At 39.2% G+C, this 23,075-nt stretch overlaps 1 protein-coding gene, 1 long non-coding RNA gene and 2 other non-coding genes across 4 annotated transcripts; 3 read left to right on the forward strand and 1 right to left on the reverse strand.

Moving 5' to 3' along the window:
• Positions 1–840: 840 nt before the first annotated feature.
• On the reverse strand, positions 841–19,637 carry LOC101165059 (protein kinase C and casein kinase substrate in neurons protein 3). The gene is made up of 10 exons (XM_004071229.4): positions 19,463–19,637; positions 15,000–15,067; positions 8,310–8,466; positions 7,944–8,179; positions 5,605–5,760; positions 4,693–4,868; positions 4,409–4,529; positions 4,255–4,325; positions 3,225–3,304; positions 841–1,848 (listed from the first exon to the last, which is right to left on the reverse strand). The coding sequence occupies exons 2-10, from the start codon at positions 15,057–15,059 to the stop codon at positions 1,739–1,741; spliced, it is 1,167 nt and encodes a 388-aa protein (XP_004071277.1). The 5' UTR covers positions 15,060–15,067; positions 19,463–19,637; the 3' UTR covers positions 841–1,738.
• A 1,931-nt stretch (positions 19,638–21,568) lies between these two features.
• On the forward strand, positions 21,569–22,530 carry LOC105354512. Its single transcript, XR_909115.3, has 2 exons — positions 21,569–22,266; positions 22,470–22,530. It is a non-coding gene; the product is annotated as an uncharacterized LOC105354512 (long non-coding RNA).
• On the forward strand, positions 22,062–22,152 carry LOC111947848. Its single transcript, XR_002873798.1, has one exon. It is a non-coding gene; the product is annotated as a small nucleolar RNA SNORD88 (small nucleolar RNA).
• Positions 22,311–22,401, forward strand: LOC111947849. The gene has a single exon (XR_002873799.1). It is a non-coding gene; the product is annotated as a small nucleolar RNA SNORD88 (small nucleolar RNA).
• Positions 22,531–23,075: the final 545 nt, after the last annotated feature.

The raw sequence follows: 23,075 nt of genomic DNA on the forward strand, positions 1-23,075 counted from the left end.
TCTTAGGCCTAATTGATGCACGACTCACTAATAAAATGCACATTAACAGCCCAATAATCACGCACGGTTGATGCATCACTCGCGCAGTGTGTGACGGGTATGTAAATCTGCTGCTCTTTCACCCTTCCTGCTGTCTACAGTGACGGGGGTCTCCCGCTGGGTTCTCCCCAGCTGCGGCTCCAGTTGGGGGTCCCCGTCTCGGCCTTCAGTCACACCTGAAACCCGCCTCCATCTAAATCCTTAAAGTCATTCACCTTCAACTCTACTCACCTACCCTCACCGCTCAACTTGACTTCCTTTCATCAAATCCTCTTAGTTACATTTTTTTAATGAGGCCCTCTGACCTTAAACTGATGAAACTGAACTCATATGCATTTTCTTTATTAGTTCAGCTGTTAAGATTTTTTTTTTTTACTACGGTGATGTGTTAGAAGGTTGAAAGAGGCGGATCTAAGCTGAGAACAACAAAGCTTGATATCATCCTTTTCTTTCTGAGTTCTCTTCTTCATGAGGTGTTTTCTGTGATGACATCAGTGTCGTTTCATCCCAGGCTTCTCGTCTAGCAATCATCCCATTGAGTCACCCTTCTGCAGGGCTCCCTCGTGGTCGTCTGTTTCTGCGGTGACTTCATCGACTTAGAGCGTGGCTTGACCCGGACACGGCTTTCCTGACACAGACATGCAGCAGACTGGTGGCTGCTGCTTCAGTGTGGGGACGACTGTGACACACGGCAGCTGTGGACGTGTTGGCAGGCAGGTCTGTGAGTCTGAGCTGATGATGGCTCACGCATCCTCTCCACGCTGTTCCTGTTCCCTCATCCAAGACTCAAGCACTTGATATCTGAGCTGCAAATTTATTCCCCAAACTGTTTGGAAATTCAGTCAGTTTGCAAGACAAGAACAGATTTATTTATCTTTGAAATTAAAGACAAAAAGGGTTTTCCTGGGAAGTTTTCTTACTTTGGTGGTTTTGTTTTATTTACAGACATACATACAGCATTTTTCATTCCAACCCTTATCTGGACTGAAAGGATGAGACTAAACATCTGATGGCAAACAGCAATTATCAGTCTCATCTGAGTGTTGCGCACCGCGTCTGCAACATGTTTGGACCTGGCGCAGATGCTGACATGATCCTAATCACAATGTTAAGATCTCTGTGATCCACTGAATCAGAGTATAATAAAAATGTCACTTCTGTTGAAAGGAAATGTTAAAAAACAGCCCATGAGTTAAAACCCAGCATCAAGTTACGTCTTTAAGATGTTTATTTATCATTCAAATGACGGTGAAAAACATCTTTTGATGAAAAAAATAATAGTTAAAATGTAGTAACTGAAACTTCTACCCGAAAGTACATTAAACAGGTAAAACAGATTTTTTTTTAACAACAAAAACAAAAGAGAAAAGCTTTTTTTTGTGTGTTTTATAGCTGATCTCATTTTACTCTGTCAGCATGTTTGTGACTGTATACAAAAAATAAATCTAAAAAATAAAAACGGTGATTCTGAACTCACCACACGTGTCGGTGCACCTTTACATTCCAGCATGGATTCCTTATATTAAAGCATTCTTAACATATTGATTTGATGCATTCTGAATGAACTGAAACATTGTGTCCTTCGAAAGGTTGCGAGCCTGAAAGCTTTGGTGTCGACCTCTACAGAAATGATCTCTGTGTCTCTGTGAAACACAGAACCATGCCTTTTGGAAATTCCTAACATTCTGTCTGCATTCCACTATACCACTTCCACGTAATTGGCTGGATAAAGCCCCTCCCACCCACCGTCCTTCATCCCCCGACACCATCCCTGGTCATCCTCATCTTCAATCTTCAAAAACTCCTCACCTGTATTGAGAAAGAAAAGACTTAATTGTTTAAAATTGTTTTAAAGTACTTAAGACATTTAAAAAAAACAACTTTTCATTATTACATTTTTAGGATTTTTTAAAATATAAAACTAAGTCAAACATGAAAACAATCTAAGTGCCCCGTTCATCCATGTTCCTCCACTCATCTGGGACTGGGGGCAGCAGTCTAAGCAAAGAGGCCACTTCTGCCAGCACCTCTGGGGGAATCCTGAGGCGTTTTCAGGCCAGCTAGATGTGGTCTAGCTAGACGTGTCCTGGATCTACCCCAGTGTCTGAACCCCTGTGGAACACCTCCCCAGGGAGGTGTCCAGGAGGCATCCAGACCAGATGTCTGAGCCACCTCAACGTGCTCCTGTCAATGTGGAGTAGCAGCACTTCTACTCCGAGCTCCAGGTGACCGAGCATCCAGCCGCCCTACAGAAGAAACTCATTTTGGCCGCTTGTATTCTGGGCCTCATTCTTTCAGTCACGACCATAAGTGAAGCATTGGACCAAGGGTCAAAATATAAGTGTCCAAATCAATCAAAGTCTGAAGAATCAATAGTTAACAGCATTAACTTGTGGTTTTCTGAGCGACTTCTCGCTGTCTGACACACTTATAGAGAAATATTGGCGCATTTTAGCCTTAGACTTTATGAATATTTATAACTATTGTCGTCCTGAGGTTTTCTTTTCAGCAAATTAAGGGTTTTATTAATTTATTTTTTTTCAGGATGAACTACTGCTTTGGATCGTTGGGACTCCATGACCCACATTCAGTCAAAACCTCATCTGTCAGTGAGTCTGTCAATCACCAGAGAAACAAGAAGGAGCTCAAAGCTGATCCTGGGGGCAGTCCCACCTCCACCTTAGACTCCTCTGTTTCGCCCACAGCAACAGGACATCTCTTCCAGCTTTTAAAGAGAATATATCTGTTCATGATTAACATGGTTATCTTGACTTTGGGATCCGATCAGATGTCCTTCCCGACATTTGCAGTTTCTAATCACTTTCTATATTCTTTCTTTAATGGATGTCTTCCTATTTGGGAAGCCTGCAAGTGTCTTGACTGCACTTGGCTTTAGAATAACTCCTCTGTGCTTAAATAGGACTTAAAGCTGTGTAGGAATGGCTGATGTTCTGCAACAACAGCTTTTCTGAGATGACGACTGATTTCTTTTCACCTTAAGAAATCATGTAGAGCTAATCCATAAAAGTCTGTATTTAACCAACATCGTCAGCTTGTCAATCCCAAAGATTTCAGATTTTCATTCATGCTTCTGCATTTTGGTAGAAATATGGTTGAAATTCCTGAAAAATATGACACTCTCTCTCAGCTTGGCATGACATGTTTTACCTTTACTTTGTGTTTACCTGCTTTAAAGGAGAGCTCGTCTGTCTCCTGGCCCACATAGTCATACAAAGCTCTTACTCGTACTCCTCCAATCATCACACTATGAAGCAAGCAGAAAAAAGACTTAAAAAAAGAGGGTTATGAACTCTGAACATCATTAGATATCTATCTGCGTAGACCTGGATCTTATCTTAAAAAAAAAAGTAATTTTGTTAACATTTTAGAACCTGCAATCATATAACCAATACAAAAAATATCTGAACATGAAGATACCTGCATTTTATTCAACATAAAGCGATTTTGTTTAAGTTGCAGATTTAGACAAATGCTTGAACTAAAAGTTGTGGTGTATAGGTGCAGAATTGCTGTAACCATTGTTGTTGAGCAGCTTTTGAGATAAAAATAAAGATCAAACGTTTGAAGACAAATCCATTGTGAAAACAACTTTAATTTCCCCAACTGGATCATATTTCTGCAGAACAATTGATCGCTTTAGAGGTCAAATCTGGGAGAAAAACATTTATTTGATCAAATAGAAGACTGATGGGTATTTGTATCTTGCTGTAACAGAATTAGCTATTTTTTTTCAGTAGATGCAGCTTTGACTGAGGTACAATTCAATTTTCTTTAGGCTATAAATCAAATAAAGCATTTTTTTAAAACTAAAGCTCCTAATGTCTGTCCAGTTCCCTCTGTTGTCTTTACAAAAAAGTTCTAATAAAACACAAGTGTAGTGTTGTTTAAATAAACCAAGAAGTCAGAACAGCCTTCATTCTCCTTTCCTTCAATTACCTCCAGTTGAGGCAGGAGTGAAGGAAAGGCAAAGACCCACTCATGGAGCAAACAAAGGTAAATTGCATTAAACAAGTCCTGGAAATCACTGCAAAATCCATCAAAATGTTTGACTAAAATCAATTTTAGTCTAAAAAGCTGGCAAACAGAAGGAAGGAGACCTAATAAAAGGCAGAGGAGAGTCTGAAATTCTCACGTTGTCCATAACAGGCTTTCAGAATCTCCCCACAGTAAAGCTGACTGTGCTTTGTTACTTACCTCTTCTCTATTTTTGCTTGCTTTTCCACTTCTTTCTTCCCTTTTTTAGTTTTCTTTTCAGGTGTCCATTCCTGAAAACCGTGATAAAGGGAAAAACAAAAAAAAGGTTTGAAAGAATCAAACTAACAGCTGAAGTTGAAGGGTGAACAAATACCTGGAAGTGAGGCCAGTTGGTGGGCATGCCAGGCCCATAGGTGTTTTTCCACCAGCGAAGGTCCTCCTGCTCGTCGATGGCCATCAGCGTGTTGTGCAGGTCACTGTACACAGCTCTCACACTGAGACAAAGCAGGAAAGATTTCAAAGCTTCAGTCTTCCTCGATTCACAAAAATGTTTCAGAAAAACAAAGCTTAAAAAAAAACAAAACAATCCATAACAATAAACCAATAAGATCTGACATCACCAGCCCCAAATCGGACTCTCTAGAAATCGTCACAAACCTTTCATTGTTTGTAACGTCCAGGTGTTTGTGAATGGAGAGGAAGGTCTGCTTGAGAAACACAATCCTCTTGCGTTCTTCATCCTGGGATTGGTCAAAGATGGTCTCCATCTCCTCCATGTAGCGGGGGACATAGCGGTTGACCTCATCCAAAATTTTTTCGTATCGGGCTCGAACCTGCAGAAGTTGAAACCACAAGAGAATTCGGCAGTTTTAAACGATTGCTTATATCTGGAAACACGTGAACTTGGCAGAAATACAATAACGAGAAAGAAAAACATCTACAACTTTTCGGTCTATGTTTAGCAGCATCATAAGGCCTGGGCCAGAACCAGGACCATTGACTGTCTTTGAGGAGTGACCCCTCATCCCTGGCGTGCCAAACAGGAAGTACCCTCTGGTTCCTAGAAGCCAAAATCCTATAGACATATATGGAGAAAAAACAGCTATTGCTCAGTCATTCTATTTGCTCTGCTACCTTTTCTACCAAGGAAACCTAATTTTTTAATGATGTTATGTTGTATTGAAAGTTAAAAACTGACCAATCAGATGCCTTGATAAAAAAGTAGGTAGAGCCAGCTGGCCACCATGTCCAACGCTCAAAACGTTTGACAGATTTTGTGTAACCTACTTTCATTTGCAGAGGGCGTGGACTTGCAACAAGCTCACTTTTGATTGGAAAGAGGGGTTGCCATTGAAACGTTTTAGACCAACCACTGCTTACTGACGTCGTCTGGCTGCTACATGGCGATGTCTGTGTCACGAAGAAAATGGCACCTGAAGTGACTTTATTTTGTTAGAGCTGGAAGTGAACTATTTTCTATGGGGTGCTCCAAACCAACTCTAATTCTCAGATACAGACAATAAGCCGATGGATGGAGAACAGTAAACTACTCTGATGTGTGTTTCACACCTTCTCAGCCTCCTGCTGAACCTGCTCCCTCTCCTCTTGGATCTTCTTCTGTTTGTCCAGGGCGACGTCCGGGTTTCCCTGAGCGTGTGCTTCTCGTTCCCTGGCTGCGTGCTCCTTTCGGCTCACCTTGTGGTACGCCCGCCTGGCTTTGTCTAGCTGTGGGCAAAATAACCAATCTCAACCTGCAAAGCACAGTGCTATACATTGGATTGTACAGTAGATGTTTAACCACCAGAACCGCAGAAATGTTTCTAGATGTTTAGGTTGTGGATTTGATGGAAATTCATGTGTACAATATTTAGATTTGTTTAAAAAAAGATAAATTAGAAGAAGAAAAGTCAGATTTTCCTGCAACAGTTCATTCTGTTTGGCTTAGTTGAAATAACAGTTGCAGTAGAAAGTAAATATGTAAATAAGAGATTGTGGTCAAAAAGATTAAATCAATGGAAGTAAACCGATTGACAAACTAGTCAAATTAACGGTTTTAATGAGGAAATTATCTAGAGGACACAGATGATAAACATTTTTAAAAATAAACGCAAAATTGAGGATTTTAACATTTAAATGGTTTTTCTGCTCTACTGTATTCTACTGCTGCCTCAGATCAGAAAAGTTATATTACATCTTTTGTTAGAACAAGACAAGACTGCTTGTGGAGAACAAGATCAGACGATGTTATAGAGTCGCTTATACCCCACTGATGACCATCATTTCTGTTTGTCCTCACCTCAGCCTCTTTTTAGAGGCTCCTAATTACAAAGTGGAGGTCCATTGTCCTCGTAAAGTGCGTCAAGAGCCCAATTGAAATGCGACACATTAGCTAAGAGAATCAGCTTAATGTAAGGTGAACTGAAAGATCAAGTCATACATCTTGTTCTGGTATCCTCAGGGAACCATCAGAGTGCCTACGTGTTAGATTAATTATGAGAAACTTCCATATCACAGGTTATAGAACAATGCAGCTCCTGAGAGAGCATCCACCCCGTGTTTAAACCATTTTGTGCAGATCTATTGTTAAAAAAGAGAATTTTTTTGGTGGTACTTTTAAAAAATATCCATTGTAAACTTCCAGAACGGCCAGATGCACTGCAAACTATTTGATACTTGCAAAGATTTCAAACCTTGTTTTTTATACATTCAAAATATTTACCAGGTTTTAAGACGTTTTAACTCCTTTCTGCTCCAAACATTTGTCAAGCTTTCGTCACAAATTCAGCACAATTAAGAATTTTTTATCCAATTAATATCTAGACATATGGAAAATATTATTAAATTGAGTCAAAATCCTGTTGCTCCATACTCGACAATAGAAAAATTTGATTAAAAAAGTAAATTAAATAAAAACACTCAATTTGCTCGATTTGAGAAATGATCAAGCAATTTGTTGTTTTTGTTAGCAAACTTTTGCAAATTTTATAGAAAAGCTACATTTATTTACATTTTTAAGTGCTGACATTTTATTTATTTTCTGAATAAGAACCACAGTCATTTTTGGTTCAATGTTAAGGATGCTATTTCAACGTTCAATAAATGTTGGCAGACTGGAATTTATTGTCATTATTTTGGAAACAAACATTTTGGTTAATTCTAAGAATAAATGATAGTTTTAAATTTTAGGAGGATTTTCTGAAGATGGGCCAACTTGTACTAAATTTTTCATTTTGTTCACATTTTCTTTTTAAACGAGTCATTCCCACTTAATAAACTAGTTTTTTCTCACTGCAATCAAAATTAAATACAAGTAGGTTTATAAAAACTCAAAAAGCACAAATCACATTTGCTTAGAATTAGCGAAAAATACTTAATCTTGGGCTGAAAAACATTCACTTTGAAATAATCCTGTTGGCATTTTTAGCTAATTTTGGCCGTTTTTGAATGTTTGTGTGCAACTTCTTTTTTCTAGATTTTGATATCTTATAATATTTCTTGTTGACTTGCTGCATGGGCAGATCAGTCTCCCACTTTCTAGTGATTTTCTCCCTAAGAATAGCATTTTTTTACAATTATTAGGCTACCTCTTTTTGGAAGGTCTCCCCCTGCAATACTCTGAAAGTGTGTTATATTGTCAAAGGCTGGAAAATGAAAATAAATACGTTAAGTGAGGGCCAATGAATGATATCAGCATGCCATTCTTTAAGAATGATTTCTTCTATATTCATACATTTTTTTATAATGAGGGCAAAATTATAAAGCAAGACAAAAGCAGACTTTAAATGAGGTGTGCAATAAAATGTGTAGAAGCTGGGATGTCTTTATGAAAGCACAAAATTTAAGGTTTTACTGTTTATTTTTTCCCATTTTACTTCCAAACTGTTGACTTTTAAGTCCAAAAATCTGACCTTTTTAAGCCGCTTGGCCCATGGTTTCTGGGTGCGTGCAAACCCACTCTCGATGTCTTGCGACTCCTTGAATCCTCCAAATAATTTTTTGTGGAAAGTGTCCTTCTGCCAGGTCCTGACCTGGTCTCCGTCTTCCAACACCAAGGAGCGACAGATGGAGGCGTGTAAGGAGGCCAGCCGGTCAGCGGAGGACATGAAACACTGCCAGCCCTTCAGAAGAGACCCGTAGAGTGGACCTGAGCGAGGAAGAAGAGGAGGAGGAGGAGCAGGAAGAGGGGTTCATTTTTGTGGTTTTCATTGACATCAAACAAAAACATGGAGTTTATTTTTGAAATCCCAGGACAGGGCTGCAGCTGCTGCACTCACTGGAGTCCACCACTGGTTTCCACTTGTTGCTCCATTCACTGAGCTGCTGAGCGTACTGCCTCTCCAGCCGAGCGCGCTCTTGGAAGCACGCCACCATGTCATTACAGGCATGGAAAGCGTCTTCTGTGCGCTTCACTGTGCGCTGATAGTTCCCAGGCTGACAGGACACAAGAGATACGGAGTCATGAGAAACATACAGAGGGGCCTGACCTTTGACCTTTTCACATAACAGTTTTATAAACCAATTGAGGGGAACACGTTATACCCCTCATTCAGTTAATTACAGAATAAATATTTACAATAAGGGACAATATTAAAAGAAATGTTTGCTTTAGAGTTGGCTAAAACAAAATTAAAACTATGCCTGAATTTATTTCCAATTACATAAAAAAATATTCTTTAGTTTCCATTCAAGGTGATGCTAAATTAGATTGAGTCCTTGATTTAACAATGTGCTGCAAATCTGCGACTTATAACGTGAAAAACTAAAAAAAAAACAACTAAAAAACTAAGGTTTGGCTGACAGGAGACACAAACGACGTCTGTTTCCAACCCGACAAGAGACAAGATTTCCTTTAAACCTGTTTCAAGGATGAGGGTGTGAAGGTAAGGAGGCCTCATTTTGTACACAAAGCTCGACATGGTGGTGGAATCCGTGTGTTTAAAAGCAGAAACCAATTGGTCTAATGCGACCGCTTTAGCTCCTCAGGAACCCAAACAGTGGGTTCATTTTCAAAGTCTGCAATTTGCAAGGCCCTTAATGCAGATATATGACCAAAAACAGTAAACGTAAAGGATAGTGACATTTGTGGAAAGGGATCATCTTTAAAGTAAGGCTAAAATTTCTTCTCAAAGTTTTTCAATGATCTCCATTCAACTTATTTACCCCTAGAAGCCAATCATGCAACCTGGAATTTTCCCAGAAGCCTCAGAAAAATCAGTGTTCATCAATGCTGGTGAGTATAGACCATAACGCATTGCATTTGAACGATTGGTCATTTGAAAAATATTTATGTAAGATTATTATTTATAAATGATCTAAGATTTCATTATCAGAACACAGTGCATCCATAAATCGTCTTTGTATTACAACGGTTTTTACTTCGACAAATAGGTGACGCCATGTTTAGGCATTTAAAAAAAAAAAAAGAGAGTATGCCTGAATTGTATTAAAATCCAGAACACTGGATGGTCCCGCACCTTCAGGGATGAACTCTTTAACAGCAAAGCTTTAGCTCCACTGTCAATGTTTTTTTGACTGCCGCAATTCTTCAACCGTTTACACAATTAACGTAATTGCAGTGGATCCTGAGGCGGAAAAAAAAGCAGCGTTACACTTTTCAGTAGTGAAGTGCTCAAGAAATCAACATACAATAGCTGATGGTTTTGTGCCATCATGCAACACTTTCCATTAGTACTGTATAGCATAATGGCACAAAGCCAATATAAACCTCTCTTCCCCACGTCGGTATCAGCTGATTGAAGTTGATTGCGTAGACAAGACATCAGCATTATGGCACGTCAAAGAGCTTATGTCATTTAAGTATCGCCGGCGACATCTCAAGTGTTTGAGGGTTATGGAGAAGAGAGGGAATTTGGACAAAGCCTAGTTCTGACAATAGTTAAAGGGCCTATATCACGCAAAATTTAAATTTATGAGCTAATTTACATTAGTGCATTATAATGTAAAGTCCTCACAAAAAACCACCCCAAAGCGGTATTTTGATCCATGCATGCATTTCTGAGTATTTCTCTGAAAACCTGCACTCTGAGCACCAGCCCCTCCCAATCAATGACAACAAGTATGGTTTGTTTTCTTGGAAGAAACGCAGCCCTGCTGTAGAGTTCGGCTCTTGGTTGATGTCATGAAATAGGCGGCACCCACACTGAGCGAAAGGCGGAGCCTCAGAGATAGAGTTATCTGCGAAAATAACTCGCATTTCATAAAAAATGCGTTCTTTTGTGTAATCTATAATCAATTATATGGATATGGTTTACACTGAAAGGCTTAAGAAAAGCATGAAACAGGCCCTTTAACTTTCATTTTACATTCCTCTCTGTGACTGTGACTGTGTCTGCCTGCTCCTCCAAGACACAAGTCAGGTTTAATGCACAGGAATATGAAAGCTGTATGCCTTTTTAGGTTAAAATAAGCAAACATGTTGGACGTTGTGGGTAAATTATGCTTCCTGTTGATTATTTCAGCTCTATTTTTGTTAATTTTAACTTAACTCTGTTCCAGTTTGCATAAAAATGGGGGAAATTCTTGTCACTGTAAGAGAAAACCAAACTATTTTGTGACAGCTGGATGTCGAATGTACCAGGGAACAAGGCCTTTTCTCATCTAACTGCTTCTGGAAAATCCTCGGTCTCTTTGTCATCATACAGTTCATGCTTGCACATCTGTGATACTGTAGCAGCTGTCTCTGATCCTCGCAGTCATGGTTAACTCTTCATCTAGCCGCAGCACTGTGGGCCGTGGACGTGACGGGCAGACAGAGAAGGAGCGGCAGAAGCGCAGCCCTGAGTGGAATAACACATCTGAAGCAAGCGTGTTGTTTGTGGATGTGGAATTTGGAAGTCTCCACAGTTTTCCTGGCAGCTGCTCTGGGCTCCTTCTCACTCTGCTCACACTCACTCCCGCTCCCCTCCTCGCCTTCTATCTGGTCGTGGCTGACACGTGTAGACAGCTGGCCGAAAGACGCCGCTCACTGTGGGCTGTCATGTTCTGTTAGATCACTTGAAGAGGCACTTCTCATGTAAATACCACCAAGGAACAAAAGAGAAGCAAACAGATTTTACCTGTCAAACAACATTAAGATCATAGACAAAGTGGATATGAATGCAGAAAGTAGAGTTCTTCTTTAAGTACTGTTACACATTTTTTATAAATGGCTGGCACTCTAAGACCCACTCCAAAGAAATTCACATTCATGGTGCCTTTAACATGTTCTTGTGGCATTTTACTCATGATGAAGGATCTATATAAAGAAAATTACGATTAAAATTGTATATCTGGGCATTTTCTTGTTCACATTATTTTGACTTAGAAGCAGACGAAAAAATGCCTTTTAAAAAAGGTTGGGGATGTGAGCTCTCAGCAACAAGGAGGGAAAGGGGGGCGGGGTTGCTCCTTGCCAACAGTCCCGTTCACAACTCAGAGGTGAGTTTCTATTGAATTACTACCACTCTGCAAAAACTATACTCACTTTATTAGATATACCTTACTAGTACTGGGTTGGACTCCCTTTAGCCTTCAGTACTGCCGCAGTCCTTGTGGCATAGATTCAATAAGGTACCGAAAACATTCCTGAGAGAGTTGGGTCCATATTGATATCTGCATACAATAGCTGCAGATTTGTCGGCTGCACATCCATGATGCCAACCTCCCCTTCCACCACATCCCAAAGGTGATGTATTTAATTGAGATCAGGTGACTGTGGAGGTCATTTGAGTCCAGTGAAATCATTGTCATGTTAAAGAAACCAGTCTCAGATGATTCCACCTTTATGACATGGCACTTTATCCTGCTGGAAATAGCCAATCAGAAAATGGTCCACTGTGGTCAGAAAGGGATGGATATGGTCAGCAGCAATACTCAGGTAGGCTGAGGCATTGTAACCATGATCAATTGGTATAAAGGGGCCCAAAATGTGCCAAGAAAATATTCCACATACCATTACACCACAACCACCAGCCTGAACCATTAATACAAGGAGGATGGACCCATGCCTTCATGTTTTTTGAAACCACATTCTGACCCTACCATCTGAATGTAGCAGCAGAAATGGAGAGCTCAACAGACCAGAAAGAACTTTTCTGATCTCCTTTTGTTTAGTTTTAGTGAGCCTGTGAGATGTTGGCTTCTTGGTACTTCCTGTTTGGAACTCCAGGGGGGAGGAGTCTCTCAGTCCAGTTCTCATATACAGTCAACGATGTACATGGAAAATGATGCCGATCACATGGCACAAACTGTTGTACTGAAATTCACACTGAGCATAAAAAGAAGACAAGACATTCAAGTGACTTATCCTTAATTCAGGCAGGTGGTGATGGTGTGATGGTATGGGGAATCAAATGTTTCAGGAAAGACTAACACTTCGGAATTCCTAAGAAAAAAATAATACATGGAATTATTCAATATTTATTCATTTTTCAAGACAAATATTCTCAGGTATAAATGTTTTCATACCACTAGTCATAAGAAACTTATTTCTTGCCTTGAGAACTACCAGGAAAGCAGTTTTTCATCACATAAATTCAAGAAATCACATTAAAGGGGAAATTGATCCATGAATTTTTAAAACCTTAAAGCTTGTGAGTCAAGATTTATTTGGAGGGATCAACTTTTTTAAACTCCTTCTTGGACACTCGAGTTCTGTTGCTTTCCTGCATTAATTCTGCATTAATGAATCAAATCTTCATGGTTATTTGAAGCATCCACAGCTTTCGTTTGAGGCAAAAATCGAGCATTTATGAAAGAGCTCATTTTTATATATTTTTAGTAATGATAAATTGACAGAAATGTCATTTTTAACAAATATTTTCCTACATCTCATTTATTTAATTTGGCATCCAAAGCTGGCTACATTTTGGAAGTCAAAAAATCTACACCTGTATTAAATAAAGTGATTTATTGTGGTTCTAGCAGCCTTCATTAAGCAGCCCCAGTCCCTAGAGAGCTCCTAATGAAACACTTCAGGGTTTTCATGCTTTAATCAGAATCAGGAGGGGAGCTTTACATCAGTGCCCTTCTTGTTCCCCTTCTTCTCCCACTTCCGTTCTCTCTCCCTGCCTCTGTTGTGGTTTTGCACTGACTCTCCACTCGTCTGTGAACTAAGCAGAAACAGCTGAGGAATCCACTTAAAGGCCAGCGGCGAGGCTGTAAAACCCGCCATGTTGTCTCCCATGAGGAGGACAAAAATCCTCTACTGGAGGGATTTTACCAGCAAAAATATGTACAAACTGTCAAATATGTTCAATGTGGAAAAAAAAAGCATTTTGGAAAGATTTCATGAACACAATTTTTAAGTAAAGCAGACATGCACTAGGCAAAATGTGTGCATTTCTATTATACTTGGAAAAGAGTCGTGATGGAAACCTGGTAAAACCTTGAAAGACAAAACGTAAGGGCGGAGGTAAAAACCAGAATTTCCAAAGCTGAAACTGCTGCAAAGTGGATAAATACATCTACAAGACCCACTTTGATGAAAATTGTGTTTTTGGCATTTTTAAACATGTTCTAGTGGCATTTTCCTCATGACAGAAGACGTATATTAAGAAGATTTCTCAGTGTTTCTTTATTTTCAAATCGTGAATCAGGAGTGCACGAAACAAAAAGGTCAAATTTGTGATTTAGAAAATACTCTGGGTGGGCTAAAAGCTCCCTGCTTCATTGCATTTTGATCCACTTGCAGACAAACAAATTCATGTACATCTTTGTTTTCCCCGTCCAAGCTGGAATCTGGATTTTTGTTGTACCCATAATAGTCAAGGAATGAGGGGCTCTAAGCTAGTGGGAGAGGGCCTCAAAACAAAGAGCTCTCAGTAACTGTGTTGTTCTGCACCAGTGGAAGTGAATTTCCAAGTTGTAAATCACTCTAAACACCTGAAAACAGGCCACTGTTTTGGGAAAAAAGTAATTAAATTTTAGGAAAAAAATTCTAGTCACCTAGTCTAGTTTTCTCAAACTAAGATTGTTCTCTTATTGAAAAACTTTTTTAATAAGATCTTTTTTTTTGCATGACAGAAAGTAAGACAATTTTTTCTTGAAGCAAGAGTCTTTATTTTCTTAAGATTCAGCTTTTGCACGAAAGAAACTATGTTAAATAAAATAACAGTTTTTTTCGTTTGTTTTTCCTAAAAAAACGGCATAATCATAATTAAAAGACCATTGCTTCAAAATAGATCAAAAGAGGATCCCAGGAGGGTCTTTAAAAAAGAAAAAAAAGACGTTTGGTGGTATTTTGATCCAAAATCAGATTATGAGACCCAGAAATGCAACACTTGGCAGATAAAAGTCTGGACCTGCATGCCTTAAATGAATAAAGATTCCACTGAAACATCAAATGCCGCCGTTTTTGTCGTTTTAAATGTGTATGGTGAGAGTTGAAAAGACAATCAGTGGTTGTGTCTAAAGTGTGACAAACAGTGCATCTCTGAAGTCTGCAGACACAACAGCCAGACGTTTCAACACCACTTCGATGACTCGGCAAAAAGCACAAGAGTCTTGGCTTGCAGTAAAATGACAGACACCCCTGACGGCATGACGGCAGGATGACATGAACAGGAAGCAACCTGGAAACCCACCAACACCACGGGAGGCTTCCAAATTGACAGCGGGGGGAGAGATGAAAGGGAAGCAGCCGGTACCAACAGGGAAGCACATTTAAATGAGACCGTCTGGCACAGTTAAAGCAAACTAGTGCCTCAATTTCACTGCAGTTTCCACAAAGAAGAGTTGAGATTATTTGAACTGGATTGAACTGTTCTGGAGAGAAATTTCCTCCAAACAAGGCTTTTCTTGGAACCAGTGCTGCTGGTAAAGTGAGAGCACAGCCTTGTTTACAGAGATCTGCAGCCTGAGTGACAAAAATATTTGCACTGTTTTGACTAGAAGGTTACCCTGACTTGCAAAATTATCTTCTCCGTCCCCATCAGTCATAACAAATAGAGGCAATATGTACGTACCATCCAGAAGCTGCGGCTGTAGACATCCTCAGAGCTGGTTTCAGAGGACGCCGTCAACATCTTGTTCCCTAAGAGAGAAAGAAGTGAGTTGATGCACGCGTTGACCTTTGTGACTTCATCCTTCACTGACAGGAAATGATGGCTAAGGTTCCAGCGTCAATGAGGGATTAAATGTGCAAAAAACATTCCTTCGTGAAATAGCCTCAATTATTTGATAATAATTGAATAATTTAGCACAAAAAAAACACTTTTTAATGCTTCTGTTTAATGCTTCAGCATTTTGGATTTAGGAGCAGAACCACAGCTCTGTATTGGGGCCTCTCACGTTTGTAACAAACACACCTTTTTCAGCCTGAGGGGTGGATTTTTGTGTTTACTGCCATTCTTGCTTGGTGATACTGAAGTCAAGTGAGGAAACTCTCCTGTCAAGATCATTGGTAGTTCCACCTAACTAGTCAGTTCTAATTATTTTATGAATACAATTTAAAAATATAACTTTGGAAGGAAGAAAGAGTGTGGTGAAGGTTTCTTTTTTGGTGTTCCTCTCTAAAAACGTAACTTTGCATCTGGTTATATCATTCCTGCACACAAATATTTGCAGTTTTGTTAGTTCCTGCTGATGGAAATATCTGTAGAAGCCATTAGAGCATCTGATAAAAACTCCAGCATTCCCTAAAAAGGCATCAGCAGTAACCTTCATTGCAAGTTTTAGCTTTATTCTACTGTGCAGCATTTTGCATTTGGTGAATGGCTAAATGTTAAGTTTGTAAACCATCTTTAGCTCCAACTGCATCTTGAGTTCACCTACTCAACTTCTACGACCACAGAAATCTGATAACTGGGAACAATCAGATATCTGCAATGTTCAAACATGGTGCATTTAAATTCAGTTCAGCCATTGGATGATTTGAAAACGTCTTTTATGAGATTTATTTTACTTTATAAAGGATGACAGAACGTAAGACCCAAACTGTCTGGTTTGTTTAAAACAATCTAACGGTCATTCATTCCCTCACTGAACTTCATAAAGATGTTTTGACACTTTGTGACATCAATGCTATTTCTTTAGGTTTAGTTTGTTGATTTGCACACATTAAAAACACAAAATAAATCACATCAATTGATAACAGAAGACATAAAGAGGGAAGAAATAGGATTACTCCAAAAACATCTTTAAGTGTGTAAAATCAGATGATCTCCATCTAAATGATTTTAAGGTATTCTGTTTTTATGATCAATTGATCAATCATTTAAAGAGTAAGAAGGAGGTTTGAATGTTGAATTTTTTGAAATACATTTTCCAGACGTCTGTAGCTATGACTAATGATGAGCTCAGAACACACCAGCAAACGCGTGCATGCTACTTCCCAGATTAGCAACCTGAACCTTCTCGAAATAAAACAGCAACTGTAGGTCAACACGGCCGCTCATCCTCAAGTCTGTGGCAGAGGAGCTTTGATTCAGCTTTTAATAGAAAGGAAAAACTTAAAGCAGGCGTGTGCAAACTCCGGCCAAATGCGACCTGTGTTCACATTTCTATCGGCTCACAGGCTCCTTTAATAAAATCAATAATATGCAGCCCCAAGCATTTTCTAAAAACTACGTGTACGGTTTCTAATTAATGATTTTTTTATTTTATTTACTTGTCCTGTCCAACAGCTGAGCAGACAGATAGGAGCTGAAGGCATCTTGTGTTGGACAGATTTTACTATTACCATTGGGGTTTTTGGATCAACTGACACACAAGGTGTGTATTTGTGTAAACCCCTTTTGTGATTTAGGCTAAACTTTATTTATTGATCCTTTTTTATTGTGGAACTGGACGAAAAAGAAGAACAGGAAAGAAAGGAGGGATGATAGAGAGAGGGGGAAAGGGAACAGCAGAAAGGGGAAAAGGGGTGTTAAGGAAATCTGGAGGATGATTACAGAAGTGGTGGGGAAGTTCAATCATTAAGCAACAAGCAGCAGCGGTAGCCAGGGCCCCCCCAACACCGGCACGGTTGTGCGACCTCTCTGTGACACTTCCCAGCTCACTTTTAAAATGTTAACTCTAAATAAAAGAGGAAAGTTGACAGTGAGGGCCACCGCTTCCAGGACAAGTAGAAACTTGCCATAGTTCAAGAATGAAACATAAAACGACTGTATCTGCCTAATATGCAAAGAGGCTACGATTTATTTCAAAGAGTTCAATATCAAGAAGGACTTCCAGACAAGAAATGCTAAATACGACAAGCCAACTGGGACTAAAAGGTGCAGAAAATTGATAAAAAGAAACTATCATGTTTCCTGGACTATACGTTTTTCTGGACTTTAAGTCGCAGCAGCCAAAATATGCAAGAAGAAAAAATGGGACAAATTTACTTTGCAAACTGCGGTAACAAGAACACACATTTAATCAAATTATAAAGACGGAACAGATAACAACAAAAATAGACTGAATATGTGCACACGTCACTACCATAACATGAAACATAGGAGGAATGTAGTATATTAGTGCCACATATGAACAATTATTCAGATATCCACAGCATAAAGAATGCTAACATGTCAATCAAATACATTGTAATCCTTCAGATCACTAAATCTGTTGAATTTCTCAATTTTGGAACAATCCTCCAAGGCCGACGTGTGATTGAGTGACACTTCTTTTTCTGCATTGCTGTCAGAAGCAAATACAGATGCATGTGCCCACAGTGCCCTCTACTGTATTTGGTTTTTTAAGAATCACATTTAAGTCGCAAACTCCGGTCAAAGTATGCAAGAAGAAAATCTGCGATTTATACTCTGAAAAATGTGGTAATTTAGGTAAAACAACATTTAAATCTATTACATTTTAATTATGCCATTGCAATTTGCATTTAATGTTATTAAAATAGTTCAAAGAACATCAGGATGAGTGGTTGGTCCTCAAACATTTTACTCACACCAAAATCATATTTGCAAAACGTTTGGACACCCTAAACTTTAAGGATCGGACAGATTTGAATGAGTTTGCATGACTCTGCGTGGCCTTTAAAGCTCCTCGACGTCCTCCTCATTCCGTTTGTTGTCTTTCATTGGATTTTCATGCATCATGTTACACCGTAAAAAAGATCTCACAACAGCAGCCTAGTGCTCCCCCGATGACCTGTTGTGTTTTTATCTGACTCTACTTCTGATTGTATTTTTCAAAAAAAAAGAAACTAAGTCAGCATTTTTTTAAATCCGTCATTAAAAGCTGAAGTGCAGCCGAACAGAGCCTTCATTGCTGGCTTGTTTTTTGCACCATCTCTCCTCGCAGCAACCTTCAGGCGCACAATTACATTCAGTGATTTCTGCTGACATCCTGCTGTTCACGCGGCGTCACATGCTCTGCTCAGAGAACAACCTCCGAGGCTCTGGAGGTCCAAATCTTCCCCAGCCTCGCTTCGTTTTCTCTGTGCCACTGTGGGTTTGTGGTAGATTACACAACACTGTGATCTGCAGGAGGTCACAAGTAATGAATAGCATCCCTTTCAACCTCTGACCTTTAACTTCCTGAGTCCCCGTTCCTCAATAGCTGCTCCTCCTAAAGTAAGACTGGATTTTTTTGGAGGAAAATGGGGGGTTGGGAGCGCTGACGTCTTGTTCTCATGTCAAATTTTTGGCGCCAGCCTTTGCAAAATTTCCTATAACCTAAAAAGCAGCTTGCAACCATATTGATGGCTTAAAATTAGCTCTGCGTGCCATTTTGAACAAAGACAAAAGAAAACAGCTTTTTGTCAGATTGATTTGATCTCCATTTGGGCCTTTCACAGGTTTTTTTGTTTGTTTTTTACCAATTCTGAGAAATCCATCTGGAATCGGTTATGCTAGCCACACAGCCAATTCAAACATGAGTTCATAGCTTTAGTAATCAAGATAAACAGGCCCTGAGAGGGTGGGATTGACCCAGATTTTCCTGTCATTGATTTAAGACTCAACCCTTCCAAGATAATGTGGAAGAAACAAAAAGCACGTCTCATTTTTTGACAAGTTTTCCCCTCAGGAATGTTTCACTTTAAGAAAAGGATGGGAATTTTGTCTTTTTATGCTGTATTACTCTCTTTTAAAGTTGAATCAAAAGCAGGACTCATCCCCCTATGGGAACACACCAGAATTCAGCATGGATCCTCTGAGTCAGAGGTACATTTGTCCCATCAGAAGTTCAGGTGTGGATCCAGGGAGTTGCTTAAAACCTTCTAGCAGGACAAACTAAACTTGAAACTGATAAAAGGCTCCATCTGGAGCTCCCAGCCTGCTAAACCCTTTCACCCTGTTCTGCAGCACGCTCTCCCTCCTCCCTCTGACCCGTTTCATCTGTCGCACATAACTCAGCGCACATTGCAAAGAGGGGAATATATAGTAACAAATCCACAAAGCAGATAGACAAGATATGCCTCTTGGAGATGTTTTTTAGGTTTTTTTGTGTGAAGGCGTTCAAAAATATGTAACTTTTTCCTCACCTTTTGGTCCCTCCTGAGTTTTCCTTCTCTTCAGTTGTGCAAAAGTTCTTTGGTAGTCCTTCTCTCTGCTCCTCCAGCTTTGATTTTCCGCTCATTCAGGACACTGCCGCTCCTTCTCTTCCCCTTTCTTTGGCCCACAGCTTGTGTCAGATGAGTTGGCTTCTCTTCTTTTTTTTTCCTTCCTCCCTCCCTCCCTTCCTCCTCTCCTTCCCTGCCCTGTAAAAGTTCTCCTCCTCTCTCCACCAGCACAGCTGCTTGGTCTTTGGACGTCATCACTTATCGGAGATCGTCTCTGTCTTTGACTCATCATTCGTGTCTTGACTGAATTAATGGGGACCATCATGTGTGTGCATGTTTGGGAAGCTCAGCTCATCGTTGACTAATTCAACCTGTTGGTTAGGAAGCTTTGATTTATTTCATTGTTTTTGCCACATTACAGAAAATTCAAGGCCGCTTGACCAGATAACCCTGATCCTTCCTTAGTCTCTTGACATTCCCTGGAAAAGTTTGGAAACCCTCCACAGCTAGAGGACACGTCCATGTTTGTGTGCAAAAGCCTCAACTGCTGCAGGTGAATTATTCCCCCTCGTAACCTAATGAGTCACGCAGCATTAAACTTGCAGATACAGGCTCTGCAAATAACAGACATACTGTTTTGTGTTGCAACGATGCAACCTGCTTTTTTTTCACACAAAAAAAAAAGACTAATTCTGCCATCCAGTTTGGAAAGATAGCAAACGGGTGTCGGTCGATTCTCCAATTACACTGATGACACAGGAAGAGCATTGCAGCACGAGAATATCTGCTCGGAAGTAACTTGAGACGGGAGTAAGCTCCTGAGACTCATCTTTGATTTTTCTGTCCTGACTGACATTTTATAACCCTTTTGTTGATCACTATCGATCATTTGTAAATTCTACTATCAATGGAAAAGAGGTTAATTTTTTTTTTAAAACTGCTCGGATAAGAACACGTACAGCAAGTTTGAAGCAGTTTAAAAATAATCGAACTGTTTGTTGGTTTGTGGACAACATTTCACTTTCAAAACAATAGAACAGGTTCTGTCAGTTCTTGAATCTTTGAAAAGAGTTTGACAAAAGAGCTGATGGAACGCTGCGGTAAACCTCCCTGTTTGGACATGTTGGGGATTTTTAATGGGGATTTTTTTCCTTACTAAAAAATAATTTCTTTGATTAAGATTTTGATGATTTTGTGTTTGACAGCAGTCAACAGTGTTTGAGAAATGGAATTAGTTAAGACAAGATCATTACTTTTTATTATTTCTCAAGTATTATTTGTTAGCTGCCTATGTTTATCATTTTTGATTGTCTCCTGTTTTTATGACACAGTTATACGATTCATGATTTCTCCATGAAACAGCGTGGGATTTAGCTGAAAAAAGGATATAACATTTTTGAGAAAATAATTAAACCAATATGATGAACCTAACACTCAAATAACAAATAATATTGATAAAAAAAAAAAACAAATTGAAGCAGAAGAAGTTGGATTCAAACATCTAGTTATTACCCTTAAAACACAATTTTAAGCTGTAAAGAGTTTTTATGTCTTAGGTAGACTATTCTAAGGCTGCAATTGTAGAAAAACAAATGTGTTTTAAAATGTGTTTTTTTTTTAATGTCATGTTATTGCCTAAAGGGCCCATGTTAGGGCTGTTTATCTGGAAATTCAATGCTTTGTTTTCACCACATCCTCTGTGATTTAAATTGCCAGGGCGGTTCAGCCTCTCCTAAAAAACGATTCTTGGCCTGGAATAAAAAGTATTTAGAAGAAAGATGTTATTTTAATTTTAGATCTCTTGTAGAGACGAAAAGAAGCTACATAATAATAATAATAATAATAATAATAATAATAATAATAATAATAATAATAATAATAATAATAATAATAATAATAACAATAATAACAACAACAATAATAATAATAATAATAACAATATAATATAACAATATAATAATAATAATAAATTGTTGTTTACATAAACCCTCGTTGGCATGTTTTTTTTTATACATTTAATTTTTAGGCATGAATTCAGTGTAATGCCAATCAGTGTTGTAATACTCCAGTCCACTAGGTGGCGATAACAAATTCAGCACACCTCTGGCAGACGCAGAGTTTATAAAGCAGAAGAGGTGCATCCGTTTGAAATTCTTGCACAGAGTCAAATCAGCAGAACGCACCGGTTAGAGTGGTAAGACCTCGATTCATCACCTTTTTGAAGCTTTGTATATTATAAATTAATATTTTTATGATTATGTCAGTAATTTACTATGTTAAGTGACGTCACAACAGCGAATATGGATAACGATGTATCTATTATTATGCTTTTACGAAATGTCGCAGTCAGTATAACCCTTAATCGTTATTTATGAAGATTTACTATAATAGTATTAATATTAAAAAATCATCGTACTTTTATACTGACCGGTGATAATACTTGGTATTATTCCTTTACTTGTGGAGGCCTCGTGCCCACGTGGTGAGGATGCTACAAGCTAGTAGCTAAACACTGCAGTCCAATCTAGCAGCGCCATCACGCTTTAGAAGTTTATTTTTCCTTAATTGAGCTTTAATCGGACTTCTCCGCTGATGTTTTAGCACTGGGCTCTGAGTCTCCATGAAGAGGCTGTGCATCTTCGGCCTGACAAGCCGAGGTTTCTGAGGAGAACGCTCACACAGCACGTGGGTCCCTGGCATCGGGTCATGATGCTACACTAAACATGTGTTTCTTTTTCTGTTTGCAGAGTTCTGGTCAAACCAAATCTGGACCCTAACACTAACAGGTTTGACATTTAGACTGGTTTTGATCGAAGATGCTGCTGCTGTGAGACTCTTGTGATGCCTTGCACTGGGCTCAGAGGAATCAGTGATGACACAAGTGCAACTCTGCTACTGACATGGCAGAGTCTGAAGAGACAAACATCATGAAATCTGAATTAGATCATTTTGCTCTTTGATCTGACAGGTTTGTGTTTTTCTCCCACAGGTTTCTATCTGCGACCACTAACAAATCAGCCCGATCAATAAACTTGCCTGCAACTCTACCATGTTCTCTGGTCTCATTTATATACACGGGTTTCAAACGAAAACTTTTTAAAAAAATAGATAAGAAAGGTTACCTTGTTTCTTGTTGCACATAGCAAAGTATATCCATGTTACTTTTGTTAAAAAAATTGCGAAGCTGAGGATGCTTTTTTAGGCTTTGATTGGAGGTCGAGACATATTTTAAAAAATGTACATTTGAATGGCTATAGATGCAGGATTTAACTGCTCTTTCTTTAGCCTCAAAAGGATGCCAAATCTTTCCAGAGTCCCATTTATAACTGCACTCGCAGAAAAAGTAGGCCAGTGGCCTCTAGGGATGAACCATGAGGAACCCACATAGAAAAAAGTGAAATGCTTTACGAGGCTTCCCAACCCTATTTCTGCCTTGCTGTGTCCTGACTGTGACAGAGCACACCTGTTCTAGATATTTGGCTGCAGGTAAGGCTGAGAACCAGACAAGGTGGTAGACTTTGAGCATCAGGATCAACCGGCCATCCATCTTCAGAATCCACTAAATCCCCTTTTGGGATCCAACCTAACTACTGTT

This window comes from Oryzias latipes, chromosome 8 (assembly GCF_002234675.1).
Source record: "Oryzias latipes chromosome 8, ASM223467v1".
In the NCBI taxonomy this organism is placed as follows: domain Eukaryota; kingdom Metazoa; phylum Chordata; class Actinopteri; order Beloniformes; family Adrianichthyidae; genus Oryzias; species Oryzias latipes.